General features: G+C 34.6%; 1 protein-coding gene across 7 annotated transcripts in view; it reads left to right on the forward strand.

Annotated features, from left to right (window-relative positions):
- Positions 1-8,146, forward strand: part of ATP2B2 (ATPase plasma membrane Ca2+ transporting 2) — a gene marked incomplete at both ends in the record, with an annotated part of 149,395 nt that extends 141,249 nt beyond the window's left edge. For all 7 annotated transcript variants that reach the window (XM_081316839.1, XM_081316840.1, XM_081316842.1 and 4 more), the window contains one exon: positions 7,835-8,146. In XM_081316839.1, coding sequence (XP_081172965.1) covers positions 7,835-8,146 — 312 coding nt within the window. The remainder of the gene's footprint in view (positions 1-7,834) is intronic.
- Positions 8,147-15,579: the final 7,433 nt, after the last annotated feature.

Consider the following 15,579-nt stretch of genomic DNA (forward strand, 5'->3'; position numbering starts at 1 on the left):
AACGGGATGCTGCAAAGGTTGTTAGTGTGAAAACCAGTAATAAGTTACTTTTTTATAGTGCCATTGTAACTTGGAATGATCACTAAACAAATGGTTGTAAAATGAGGACTACCCACAGAGCAGTATTCCAGGGACTAGGCAGTGTGATGCATGTTTACTGAGCAGTAAGTCCTGTAAAGTTCAGGGGACTTATTCTGTGTATGCATGGGTATAGGACTCCACTTTAAGTAATAATTTAGATATATTTTTAACTTCTGTAATATTTTAAACCGATGATAGCCTTAAATAAAATACATCTAGAATTTTCTGTTTGAGGGTAGTAAAACATTTAAAACAATTGATTAAAATAGGCTGCAAAGTCTTTACTTTTGGATATTGTTTCATAATATTAGCATGATCACCAGTACACAGCGATAGATGAAAACTGTGGTTGGCTTATATTAAACATGACTCCATAGATGTTTTGGCTGGGATCAAATGAACCTTTCCTGCAGATGACCAGTTTTTCCTAACAAGAAGGTGTTGAAGGAAATTTTTCACCTTCTGCTGGTCTGCAGATGGAGAGACTTTAAAGGGCAATAATAGAATAGAAAAGTCGGGTCACACAAACAGTAATCCGCTGGAGTGAATGTTGAAGTTCATTCTCTGCATCATAAAAAAAGTCTAAACAATTTTAAGCTGCAGTACACATTGTTAAAGAAAATAGAAATGTTATTTGTATGCAGCTAGCTGGTAACATATTCCAGGGGTCATTTTAATTTTTTTAAAAAGAGGGGGAAAACAGAAAACTGCATGTTCTGTCTTCGCACATTAATGCCACCGTTTTTGACACACTTGCTGCATTGGCACTGGAGACTAACTCTACCTAGCGGCTCAGAGCATCCTTCAGATATCTTACATATCTTGCATCTTTCATTTAATTTCATTTATCACTCTATTCTAACATTTAAAACAAATGTACTTGTGTTGTTAATTTTCAACGTTGTATTGAAAAGTATCACTTCATAAAGAATTGTTTATATTATAGTACCTTTTTTTTAAAAAAAGATATGAAGTATTTTAATTAAGTTGTCAATTATGCAAAGGCCTATTCTGATATGAGAGTTCACGGACTGAAAAATTACATGAATCTGAATTTTGGTTTTGCTAGGATACAGATACGCTGCTACTCTGACTGCTACCTAATTAGAATGCAGTTTTTTAAAAATAAAGTGTACAAACTAAAGTGTTTTATCCAAAGCTTCGCCAAATAGATTTTTTTTTCATGATTGGATGTCCATTTTCTAGCACATATAAAGAAAACCTGGATAAGTATGTGAACTATCCATGTTTTATACTCCAAATCTATGACTGTGGGCATAGTAAGTCTCTTCTAATAATTAAAATAGTCACTTTTTTCAGGTTTCTGCTCAAGGAGTTGGCTCATACATATGATTCTTAATGCAGCAACCTCTTTTTTTCAGACTTGCACACAAACCCGAGAAAGGATATAGTTGCTTTAATTGGTAGCAGAAGACTGCTGTGATTACCCAGAGGCTCACAGGAGGTCTAAAAAACTCTGAAAGTTCTTTTCAAACTAGCACTGATGAAGTTACCTAGTTTGGGTAATGAAACTCCTGCAATAAAACAAGGAAGCTCAGAGAGCACCAAGGACCCCTCAGCTCTTTTCAAAGCATACACAACCCTAATAGTTACCTTTGGCATATTTTTTCTCTTCTTTTAAAATATAATCAAAATATTTAAAATGTGGAAGATTGCAGAACAATGTCATTTTCTTGAACAAGCCCACCTTCATCACAGAGACTGCTTATGTGTTTTGGTGGATTGACTTAAGAGAGTGCCACCCCAATCCAGGACCTGCCCTACCACCCTGCTGAGTGGCATCTACTTTACTTGGCAGATGTGGCAAAAAGCAGTGTCCAGTCTGCTGTGTTCTCCTGAAGACAAAACTCTGTGTGTCAGCCTGGATTCCTTTCTCATGAACAACAAGTGCAAGTCTCAAATAGCCCATGTTGTTCCCTCTAAAATAATGTATACCTTAAAAGATGTTTTTTGCTGGTATTGACATTTTTGCAGCTAGTCCACTTGGTTTTTGCACGTGGAATGGATAACAATGCTTCCTTGTCAGGCACTAGAATAAGATCTCTTGGGCTCTACCATGTGACAAAAATTTCAATAACTATCTTTGTGATGGTGCTGATTGAGTTTTTTATCAGGATATGCCCAAAGTGTTCGGGCTGGTAGCAAGATAGAAATGGCCCTCAGTATTTTTAATATGCTGAATTTATTCCAAAAGAAAGGTAAATCATAGTTAATTAATTGAATTTCAGTGTTACCTTTGCATAATTGCAACTTCAACTAAGTAAAACAACTATTCTCTTTGCAAAACTGACTTCACATTTGCCTGATCAGCTCTTCTTGGTGGTATAGGGTTTTCAGTAGAAATGAAATATTTGCTTTTGCAGTACCCTACACTCTGCTTTCTGAATATTTAATGTGTTTGTTTTTCTAGAGGGCTAGAGACCCCTGGACAAAAGGGTTCAGCAGGAGAGAGTGCAATAAAAAGAGGTTGTGAGTCTTTAACCTTGAGCCTGATAATGAATGTGAACCCAATTCTGGTACTTGGCTTAGATAAAGCCAGGTAAACATTCGAGTATAAGCCCATATTTTACCACTCTAGTACAAATGGGTTATCAATATTGAATTGTGAGGAGGGATATTTTTGTATTTGGTCAGAATGTTTATTTTTCTTCAGATGGATGTAAAAATCCTCAGTATTTAAAAATGCGTTAGTGTGTATCCTTTGTTTGCCAAACCGAACTATTGAAGTCTTACTTTCAGCAGATCTGAAACACTTTTCATTGCAGCAGCAGAGAAGAAGGAAGTGGAAACTAAAAGCCATGTCAGAATGTCCTGAAGTGTGATCCCCACCCTTACCCCAGTCCTTTGTTAAAAACATTTTTCTGTTGTCTCCATTCCTGTAAGAAAATGGAGCCATGTTTCTTGCTGTTTATCATTTCCTTTTCATTAACTGTCTCCATTACATGATTGCCATCTTTATTATATATATTTTTCTGGTGTGTTTCCATACAATATATGTGCATAGAGAGCAGGCCTACAAAGTTTTAAAGCTGCCATGAAATAACCTAATCTCCTGCATTTACCATCACAAAATCTCTGAACAGGGATTTAATTAGTCTATAGATCCTAATTTAAAGTTTAGCCAATACAAAAATCTCTGGAGATGGTATTCTATGAGTTTCCTAGATTGCGTATATGCAGAATTGCTAAAAGTGTGCCTCATTCTATAGATTCACAAACTAGTTTGGAAACAAGACAACAATATATGCACACTACTTTAAAATAGGCTAGATACATGCTGATGCCTCTTAGTATCTTCTACATTGAAAGTCAGACTAATTTGGCCATGGCACATTATTTCTAGAATAAAAATGAAAATATCTGTATCCAATTGCTTACAGTTTAAACACCAACAAGAAAGCTTATTCCACCAACTACAAATGATGTAGAAATAATAATAATAATAATAATAATAATAATAATAATAATAATAATAATAATAATAATAATAATAATAATAATAATAATAATAATAATAATAATAATAATAATAAGAAGAAGAAGAAGAAGAAGAAGAAGAAGAAGAAGAAGAAGAAGAAGAAGAAGAAGAAGAAGAAGAAGAAGTTGGAAGGGACCTTGGAGGTCATCTAGTCCAACCCCCTGCTCAGGCAGGAAACCCTGTACCATTTCAGACAAATGGCTGTCCAGTCTCTTCTTAAAAACTTCCAGTGTAGGAGCATTCACCACTTCTGGAGGCAGGTTGTTCCACTGGCTCCAGAAGCTGTGAATGCTCCAACACTGCAAGTTTTTTAAGAAGAGGCTGGAGAACTCCTTGATATTTTATGAGGGTCTTTTCACTATGTTCATTTCGGGCCAAATGTGAAAGAGAGCTTGCCAAGGTTCTCTATATATGAATCATCCTTGGTTGATTTCTCCTAACTTTATTGGGAGAAAACTTTATTTTTGACTCTGCTTCTTCAGGAGGAATAATCCAAAACATTTTCCTAAAAAAGAAGAAACACTGATGGGCTCCCATGGGCCAAATGCAGCCCAGAGCCATGGTAGCTTCCAAACAGATTCCTGAGATTAGGTCACTGTTACAGCAATGGAGGCAGAGTGATAAATAAAGTTTTGCTTTCTCTCTCTCTCTCTTTCTCTCTGAATTTGAGACATGATTGCGTTAAAAAATAAAGCAAACTAAATTTCCTAAATCTTGAACTTTTAACTCTCAGCCCATATTTACCAATGTCATTATTTCATTGCTATGCCTTGTACTATTTGAATTCTGAGGGGGGAAAAATCAGAAAATATATAAAGGTAAAGGTAAAGGTTCCCCCGCACATGCGTGCTAGTCATTTCTGACTCTAGGGGCCGGTGCTCATCTCCGTTTCAAAGCCAAAGAGCCAGCGTTTGTCCGAGGACGTCTCCGTGGTCATGTGGCCGGCATGACTAGACGCCAAAGGCGCACAGAACGCTGTTACCTTCCCACCGTAGTGGTCCCTATTTTTCTACTTGCATTTTTACGTGCTTTCGAACTGCTAGGTTGGCAGAAGCTGGGACGAGTAACAGGCACTCACTCTGTTATGCGGCACTCGGGATTTGACCCGCCAAACTGCCGACCTTCTGATCGACAAGCTCAGCGTCCTAACCCACTGAGCCACCGCGTCCCCTCCAGAAAATATATAGCCCCTGTCTAATTAAATGAAGGTAATAATAAGACAAGAATAATATTTCTGGAGTTGTACATAATGAAAATTTGTGTGATCAGTTACAAACAGTGTCATTTTACAGGCTAGTGATGTGGTCCACTGGACGGGTTACATTTGGACTTAGTTGGCCAATTAGTCATTTACTGGATTATCTTGGATATCCTCTTTCTTAATCATTGCTCCCAATGCATATAGAGTAATAAACCTCCAAGCAAAAGATTTCTGAGTGCACATTAATAGTATCCTAAAAATACAAATAGTTTGTGAAGAAATCTTATATCTAATATATATTATTATTATTATTAATTTTATTTGTATACCGCCCTTCTCCCGAAGGACTCAGGGCGGTGAACAGGGCAATACATGTTAAAAAGACAAAATACAAAAATTAAAAAAGATTAAATAAAATGCCCACAACTCTTACAATAGGTTAAACACATTTAAAAGTAATAAAAACCCAACCCCATCCTATCAGGCCAGGCCAGCTTGTTCAAAGAGATACGTCTTTAGATCGCGCCGGAAGGAGTGAAGGTCGGGCACCATCCGGAGCTCAACCGGAAGATGGTTCCATAAATCCAGCGCGCCCACAGAGAATGCCCTCCCCCTGGGGGCCACCAGTCGGCATTCTTTGACCGGTGGCACCCTGAGGAGGCCCTCTCTGTGGGAGCGTATTGGGCGGAGGGAAGTTGATATAAAGTAATGCTAAATGTTGTTCTGACTCAAGACCACATTCTTTGAAACAGAGTTTGTCTATGATGAGTTACATGAACTTTGAAATTCTGTGTGCAAAGAAACCAGGATTTTTTAAAAAAAATAGAATTTAAATAGAATTAATTATAATTCTTCCAATATGTTAACTACAATTCTATAGAAATGTAACACTGGGATAAAAACTGATAAGTGGACAGGGATATTTCCTTTCTCGGCATGTTTTTCTTTCTCTTCAAGATGAGTTTTCTATCATACTGGGCATTTTCTGTTTCAGAGTTAGTTGGCCAGAACAAGAAGTAGTTAAATTCCCATTATGTTTCTCTTACCATAAATGGTTGAATAAGAAAGGTCCTTAGGGATCATTTCTGAGAAGAGTGCCCCAGTACATAAATTAAGTGAAGTACTACCTTCACTTTCAATAGCTGATGTAGTTGACCAACAGGAAAAATGTTTTAACTAGTTGGCAGATATATGCAAGATTGAAAGGACAACGAGAAACTGGAAATGTGCTTGGCCTATTGTGTGTCTGTAGCAATTAACTTTGAAGAGTTCAAAAAAAGAACTTTGAGAAATTGGAAACTTTTGTGTGTAAGGAAAAAAAAGTTTCTTTTTTCATTTTGGCTTTGCAATAGTAGTTGAGTCCAAACATTCATTGACTATTCAAGTTCTAGATGCAATTAGAACTAAATTTAGAAGCTAGTGATGTTGATTTCAGTTTTTCTGAGAGATGTTTTTCCTAATGGATGGCTGAATTTTAAAGTAGGGGTTTCCAACATTTGAAGTGAGGAATCAACCACAATAGAGTTTCTAGACACTCTGATGCCACTAGGAGAGGCAGGATTTTTTTTATCTTTAAGGGTAGTTGCATTCTCCTCACCAGTTTTTAATCCTACACCCTGTAGAGTGGCTGCAGTGACCCTGCTTAGGGCATGAGCAGGATTGTTTCATTCACCCTATAGTTAAGGACCAAGCAAAATGCCCAGAAGTCACAGAATTCATTTATAATCATGATACATTTCTCAACAGTGCCCATATTTTACCATTCTGTTTTTTCCTTTGGTAATTTTTTTTACCTTGAAGAAATGCCACTTTTCTCCTTGGTAGCACTGAACAGGAGACATTTAAAATACTCTCTTTTTTCAAGGAGAATTTTTCTGCCCTGCAACAGATGGATCAGTTCCCACTTCAGATATCTGCAGACCTAGTAAATTGATCCACCGTATTGCCACAGTTCTATTTAATAAAACCTACTGCTCACTTTTCTCATCTTATAATTTAGTAAGAGAAAAGCAGGAAAAATAAACTGAAACATTGAATGGTCATAGTTTGAGAGCTACAGAACTGACATAAAAAAGTACCTTTACTAGCTCACCTTTATGAGTCATATTTACATGGGTTACATGAATTTCAGATGAAGTAATCTGATGTTTTATAATTCCAGTATATGAAACCTCATAATCACAATATATAATAAATTACTTATTAATAGGATTTTTTAAAAAATGGCTAGAACATTGGGTTTATACTCGAGTGTTTACCTCACATATGCATGAAAAATAAAAGTTGATCAACAATTTCATGTTCACATTATCCAGGCTTTCAAGTGTAGTTGTTGTGTGTCAGTTAGCTGTGCTTACGTGATAACAGACTTTTTCCTAGCATGTTTTTTTGCCCCAATATTTTGTCTGCTTGACTTCTTTTTTGTTGTGCTCCTGGCTGCTTCGTTTATTTTCCTTTATTTTATTTTATTTGGAAAAAAGATGGTCATTATTTTTGGGGATTCTTACATTTGGCTCCTGTGTTTGTCTCTCATACTTTTTCATCCAACTGTGTCTGTGTTTTGTGCTTTCTTGTTTGAGATATGCAGTTTATTTTGTCTTATACTTTTCTGTACAAAGGAATACTGTCTGTGTTTTTTAAAAAAAAACACACACACCAAGGCTTTCCTATTTACTCACTGCAAAATGAGAAAGGTGCATGGTACTACATTTGCTTTGGAATTAACATGGCTTGTCTTTTACTAGGAATGTACCACATGAGTGGATTTCACTTTCTTTAACCAGCGCTTTCCATCAGCTCTGGGAAGAGGTCTGATGGCTTTAAACTCATATGGTCTTAACATTGCAGTTCATACAGATGCTCAAAATGTACAAAGCTGAGTCTCTTGTTTATGCCTTTAGAATCCAGAGACTGTGAACTACAGCTGCCTGTGTGCCCTAACCATACATCACATTTTTTCACCCAATATCCCTTCCCCCAAGAATTAACATCACTCTGTGGTGCTTTCAAAAAGCCGTTGCCACTGACATCTCTCATCTTTTTCCTTCTCCCAGATCCGCGTCGTGAAGGCATTCCGTAGCTCTCTCTATGAAGGTTTGGAAAAACCGGAATCTAGAACCTCCATTCACAACTTTATGACTCATCCTGAATTTAGGATAGAAGATTTCCAGCCCCACATTCCTCTCATTGATGACACAGAACTAGAAGAAGACTCTGTCCTCAAGCAAAAGCCGAGTCCCCCATCTTCGCTGAACAAGAACAATAGTGCTATTGACAGTGGGATAAACCTTACAACTGACACAAGCAAATCAGCTACCTCTTCTAGTCCAGGAAGCCCAATTCATAGCCTGGAAACATCACTTTAGCTGAAAAGTCACTGCAAAAATATCAATATAAATAATAATAATAATATATAACAGAGACAAATAAGTATAAACAATGCTGGCTGAGAAGCTGTTTGAATTCCTGATCACTTTGAAGAAACAGATAAATAAATGCATCATTAGTCACAGTGATTTTTGGAAGAATGAATGGTTGATTGACATATTCCCCCTTTTGTCTCCTGCAGAAACAAACAAAAACAGTACAAACGCTATCCTGCATGAATGTATTCCCTACTTCAACCCCACCTCCTTTTTAATTCCTTGAACAGGAAAAGGAGAAGACCTATTTGGAGCTATTTATCCAATTCACCAGTTTGTGAATTTTTTAAATGCTTGTGTGGCATGGACTCAGTTGTATAGATTAATTTAAATATTATTTTTTGAAATTGCAAAGCTTAACTTGCACAGTAGATTTGCACCAGTTGGCCAGAGGAACCTAAAATGAACATTTATGAAAATATATATAGAAATATATAAATAATATATTATAACTATATATATAAATAATATATTATAACTATATATATATATATATATATATATATATATATATATATATATATATATATATATATATGTATATGTATATGTATATGTATATGTATATGTATATGTATATATGTATCCATATCTAAGCTTACACACATATACATATATTCATATATACTATATGTGCATGTGTGTGCACAAGTATGTATGTATATGTATGTGTGTGTGAATATATATATATATATATATATATATATATATATATATATATATATATATATATATATATATATATATATATATATACACACACACACACACACACACATGCACACATTTCTTTGTTGGCATGTTGCCTTTTTTCTGCTCAAATCATTCTATTTTAACTTATTTATGTCCTAAAAATAAAGAATGTAATTTGTTTACAGAACTGTAGATAATTTCCTTAACATTTGTAGACAGCACTACCTGCCGAGATCATTTACAATTTGCTGTGATCTGATTTTTGCCTGACAGGATTGGTGGGGGTTTGGGGATGGGTGGGAGGTGGGATGGGGGTTATGTAAATACTGCTAGCAAATAACAAAGAAGCCAAAATATTACAAACTGGATGTAACGCTGTAATCCCAAAAAGAGGGTTCTGAACAGAAAGGCTTCCTTTGTTTTAAAAGAAATTTAAATAATCAGGTTTTTTGCTCGCTCTTTCTCTTTTAATGAATTGTTTCATTTCATCTTGATGCAATACTCAATAATGAGGCCATTTCCTTATTTAAATGTATTGCGACGGCTTCTTAAAAATATTTTTTTTAAAAAAGACATCATAATAAAGTTCACTGGAGTTTCTGAATATCCATTCAAAAATAAGTTATATTTAGCTTTGTATGAAGATCAGACTAATATTGGAATACTGTGTACTGATTCTGTTTTATTAAAAATGTAGACATTCATTTCTTGCAAAGTATGGGCTGTTGGCATTTTGGATGAGAACCACTAGGGTTTGTTGCTTTGATATATAAAAAAGAGAAAATATATAATTTTCTGCACTATGTAGTTCTGAATGAAACTTTATGAAATGTATACTAATGTGCTTTGTGTGATTATTTTAAAAACAGTTTGTCTTCCCATAGTCACAAACGTATATAAGATAGTAGAAATTAACCAACTTTGATATCATATTGTGCTTTCTACAGGGAAAGCCCTTAATCACATCTGCTATGTGGTTGGTTTTTTTTTTCTCAAGATGGTAACAGCCCTGAAAATATAGACACTTCTATAATTGTTATGTCAACTATTTGAATGCAAAGCTCTTTGTGGGTCACAATTTTTTCATAACCGACTTTTCTATTTAGTACAAGGTTTGCTTGAAAACTTTTCGGCCTATGATCTTTTCCATAAAACTGTATAGTCCGGGAGACATTTTGATTAACACAACAATACTAGAAGAGTGGGCAAAAGACCGTTTTATTTAGCTTATCAACTTACTAGTAGTGATATTACCTGCTGTTTTGAAGTTGTTTGACGAAACGATCAACTCTGTAATCAGAAGAACCATTGCAAGCCAGAAACACTTCTGTCAAGATAAGGTTCCTGGCCAAATGTCGGCTTGAAATGAATAATAATCCAAGGCATGCTCATGACTATTCATCCAGGAAAGTTCTAATCAACTTGAATTGCCAGCTTCTGGACTTTTCTAATATGGTTTTAAAGTATTTTGACAATACACTCTTTGTTTTGATTCAAATGTCTGACAGAACAGCAAATGTTTCTAGGTTTGTGCAACCCTCTTCTCCATTTCTTAACTCTCACAGCTGGCAGGAAAGACCAGCTGATCACTTTATTCTTACAATCAGACTGAAAGTTTGTCAGGGTTTAACCTTGGATTGTAAATAACAGTGACTAACTTTTGTGTAATACTGAGATTCTGTATTATGCACGGAATACCACATTTGAGAATATAAAGTCTATATACAGGGAAAAGCATGTCGATTTGAACTCAAGTAACTACAGAATTATTGCTATTGGAATACATTCTGTTTTCAACATCTTAATGATTTACCTTTTATTTTAAGATTGGCTTTTTCCCCTTGTATTTTTTTTTAGATTTCACTCTGTGTGTGTGTGTGTGTGTGTGTGTGTGTGTGTTGTAATATTGCTCCCTAAATAACTAGAAAGTACCATTTGCTGACTTGAAAAACTGTTCAAAAGAAACCAGCATTCAATTCTGTACATACCTGGTTTTAAAAGAAAGAAAAAGAAATAGAATATATATAAATGTGAGGCATAGGATTCTCTCAAGAACAACAAAAAACTGTTTGTGCTTATGTACACATGAAAGAGCCTTTTTTCAAGAAAACAACAGAAATGGATGAGTTCAAAGAACCTTTTTGATTACCAGATGTGCATCATGTACTTTTCTATTTGTGACAGGAGGATGATATGAAAAACTAAGATGATCCATATGTTGAAATTCACTGCAATATATAAAATGCTTGCTCTCTATTGTACCTGAAAGCATGAGATATCTGGAAAAAAAATACAGCAGTACATTTGGCAATCCATCCCACTAGGGTTTATTATTTCTATACGTTTATTCATCTGTTTTTATGAATTTTTTAAATCTAGACAATAATTGTAAATAAAGAGCTCACTGTCTCTGTTCATTTAATACTATGCAAAAGATTTGTGCTTTTTATTGTTATTCTACAGTGTGATGCTGGAATGTTTGTAGTTTTAAAAAGAAAACTATACATTATGACCCAACAACCCAAAAGTAAAATATTTGATATAAATTATTTTATAGTTTAAAATAATAATATGTTTTTCTTGCTGCTTTTTGTTGAATAAATATCTCCTGGCTGGGGTCAAGTGGAAATTGAAAATAAATAAATTCAAAGGGCAGCATGAACAATGAATGTCTGAAAATAACATTTTTTTATTTCCAGTTTCCATTGTGATGTGACATTTTTGAATATATTTAATATAATTATTTAATCTATTTTATTCCAAACTATTATAAGTGTTTTGGCATTACCACAGAACGAATTCTTTGTCAGACACAGTCTGCTAATGCAATTAAGCTCTTCATAAAAAATCAATAAATTCAAAGGGCAGCATGAACAATAAATGTCTGAAAATAACATTTTATTTCCATTTTCCATTGTGATATCACATTTTTGAATATATTTAATATATTTAATCTATTTTATTCCAAACTATTATAAGTGTTTTGGCATTACCACAGAAAGAATTCTTTGTCAGACACAGTCTGCTGATGAAATTAAGCTCTTCATAAAAAAAATGAGGCATTTGACTGAAAATCAGAAAGTTTTCCTTAAAGCATTTGTTAATAAAAACACCTGATTAAATTACCACAGTGTACATGGATCCATTTGGTACATCATCTGATCTTATATAGAGAATCAAATTATATTGGTTATCAAACTTATTTTGTCAAATGATTAGAAGATTTTTTGAGGGAATAAGATAAATTTATTATCTGTAACTGTCCTCTGAAATGCTGAAGAAAGAATATTTTTCTTACAATTTTAACTCTGCTCCAATTCTGAAATCCAGCAGAGTTTAAATATTTTCTCCTTAATAAATACCACTGTCTAAACTAAAACGTCGTTGGTATAAAAGTTCTCCAAATTTTTTATAATTTTTGCAGCAGAATTTTCTAGCATATGGCAGAAGTCAAAAAGTCTGAGAATGCCTCAGATAGATGAAATGTCTATTTTCTCCCTGGGGATTTATATGTCTTAAATGTGGCTGTATCCATCATCACTTCTATAGCCGTATTAAAAGGACAGTTTGATTTTGTTTAAGCTGGCCAAAGTCCAGATTTTCATGAGGAAAGTCCTTAAACTACTTTTTAGATAATTATTTCATCAAGCTGTTATGCTCTTGTCTTTTATTATAAATTATAAGAGACAGAATTTCTTAAATCATCTCTTTTATTAATTAATTAATTAATTAATTAATTAATTGAATTTATATACCGCCCTATTCCCGAAGGACTCAGGGCGGTTCACAGGGCAGTGAAAACTTTATGGAAGACACTATAGTTTTTAGAAGAATATTTGAGTTTGACGGAGAATTCACATTATTTTAAGGTCTGATATATATAAATTGTCATTTAATTTTGTGAATGGCAAGTAGATTTATATCAATACATATTTCAAGTAACATCTAATTTCTTATTTTGCTAGAGTAATGAGGGAATATTGAAACAAATTGAGGATGGGCTGGTCCAGCACGAGTCCAAAAGCTCAGAAGACTAAACCTCTGGTCATGGTGACTGACCCAGATTGGATCCTGCAACGTTACCCTGGGACATTTATATTTGCCTTCATTCATGAAATGAATTAGTTATAATTTTTGATTCACTGAGATGCAAATTTTCCTGTAAGTTCCAGTTATTTATATATTTAGTTGGCTAAAAAAAAAAGAGCAGTGTTGAAATGAATTTTCTTTCAGTATAGTTATTTATTATTTCAGATAATCCACTTTATTTAAAAATATTCCTTGAAATTTTGGGAGGTTCCAGTAAAGGAGAGCAATTCTTGTATATCAAATACCAGGGAGTTTTATACTCCTTTTCACCTTTTCGTTCAAGCACACAACTTTAGAAGGGCACATATGCAGCAGTGACGGATGAAGGTGACAATTGCCTAGCCTGCCAAATCAACCTGGTAATCAGTGAGGTGACAAATGTTGTAGCCAGAATGTCTTCACAACACTTAGTACATAAATGAAAAAAAAGACAAATGATAGATTTCAAAATTGCAACAATAGATAATTTTATCTAGCCAAATCTTCTTAGGCCTTATAAGTGCAGAGTTATCCTTTCTTTTATTCAGAGTTTTGTGGACTGTTTCCTGGAGGTTGCCCTATAGTGTGATAACTCCATTGTTGGGGCAAGGCTCACATAATTGTTTTGTGGAGTGGGGGAGGGATAAGGATAGTACTTTGACTCTTGTCTTTTGTCATAAGATCAGTATGGTGCACGTTAAAGGCTGATTACTTTTCACTCAAAGAGCAGGAATCCAATAAATGATTCAGTTTACATATCGGAGGAAAAGTTCCTATGTGCTATGATGGTACATGAAGTTGATGAAGTTACAAGGGCTTACTTAACTTTCCTCTCTTTTGTAGTTTGGATTGGTTGTTTCCTGCTCTGATCTGGATTAGTTTACTTTTGTGGAGGTAAGTATATACCAGGGGTAGGCAACCTTGGCTCTTTTATGACTCGTGGACTTCAACTCCCAGAATTCCTGAGCCAGCATGGCTCAGTATGGAAACCTTTCCATTTCTCCTCAGCATGAATGGCTCAGGAATTCTGGGAGTTGAAGTCCACGAGTCATAAAAGAGCCAAGGTTGCCTACCCCTGGTATATACTATTAAGTATATTCTTTCTTTGTCTTTTGCAGTTAGTCACAGCTAGGGTTCAATGTGGAAATCTTGGACATTGACTTTAAAATTGGGCATTCTACTGAATAGCTGTAATTATATCAAATTACATGTCCATTTATGAATTTTATTTAGACCTTCAACACCACAGAAATTATCTCTTTGCTATTTACACACATTTAAGTCTCTTGTCCCATCTATGGAAAGGATTGTGCAAACTGATATAATACAATGACTAGATGGCTCACGTGTGATTAGATGTGCTATCTGGCCACTGCAATAAATATCACTTTGCACAATATTTTTAGAGGCTATGCATCTTTTTTCTGTTTTGTATTGAAGCACAAGCAAGTAGGTATGCATCTTTTTTTTCTGTTTTGTATTGAAGTGCAAGCAAAATTTGTGGACGGGAAGAGGATATTTCTATGGCCGACTTGGAAAGAATCAGTTTCTAGATTAAAATATAGTTTTATGCATTTGCTCACTCAGATCCAACTATAGTCCTGTCTAGATTTGGCCATCATTTTGAGAATAATGTATGGTAACAGATATTGGCCCTCACATGTAACATAATGCTTTCTTCAGCTAGTTTTCATAGGAGATGGTGTATCCAGTTAGTTACCAATTATGTTTTTTTAACTTCTGTATAATCAGAAAAATAATTGGACATGAAAGGAAGGTTCATGGGAATTGCCTGTACTAACTGGACAAACATACCTACTCTAGACTGAGTCCAGATTTCTGCCTATATCGTAAGAAGTATGCTGTGTTCCCTCACAGATAAGGGTCCTATTAAATGGACTAAACTGTGGCCCAGAGAATTAAAGGGAAGCATGGTAATGGCAAAATAGTAATGCTAACAACAAGAATAAGATTCAGATCTTCAGTGAGAGGAGGAGTATTTGTTCCAATTCTATTTCTTACAATTTCTATAACCCTCTACACTGCATTTCACTAATTCAACAAATGTAGTAGTCCTTTTTCTCAAGAAACTCTTATCAGAGAACTAAACATGTTAAGTCAAGAATGGAGGATAATTCAAATAATTAAATCTTCAAATATTCCTATTGCTGATGTATTGAAATTTAGGAAAAGATTCCTCATTTAAGTGAAATGAAGTGACCTTTGCTCAGAGTTAAAACATGTTTAAACAAAATCCACAAGCTGGTTGAAATCTATGCTTACCAATGCCATATCCATTTCTTAATAGCCGCACATCAACATTAGGAGGAGGGTTATGTATTAGTTTTAACTATTCAACCTATAGACACTAATATAGTTGATCAAACTGGAAAGTTTAATGAATCTGAATGAATAGAAGCTGATACAACTAATGGCATCGTACAAAGTTAAGCATGACATTGTACAAAACTGAATGCGCTTGTTTACAGATTCAGAAAAAATGAAACACCATGAATAGATATATAAATGTGAACACCCTTCCAAATTTCTTCAATGCTGGTTAATTTTTAACAATCCATAAAGTTAAGTTCCAAAACGATGGATGATTTCTCAGG

Source organism: Vipera berus (genome assembly GCF_964194415.1).
Source record: "Vipera berus genome assembly, chromosome: 2".
In the NCBI taxonomy this organism is placed as follows: Eukaryota; Metazoa; Chordata; class Lepidosauria; order Squamata; family Viperidae; genus Vipera; species Vipera berus.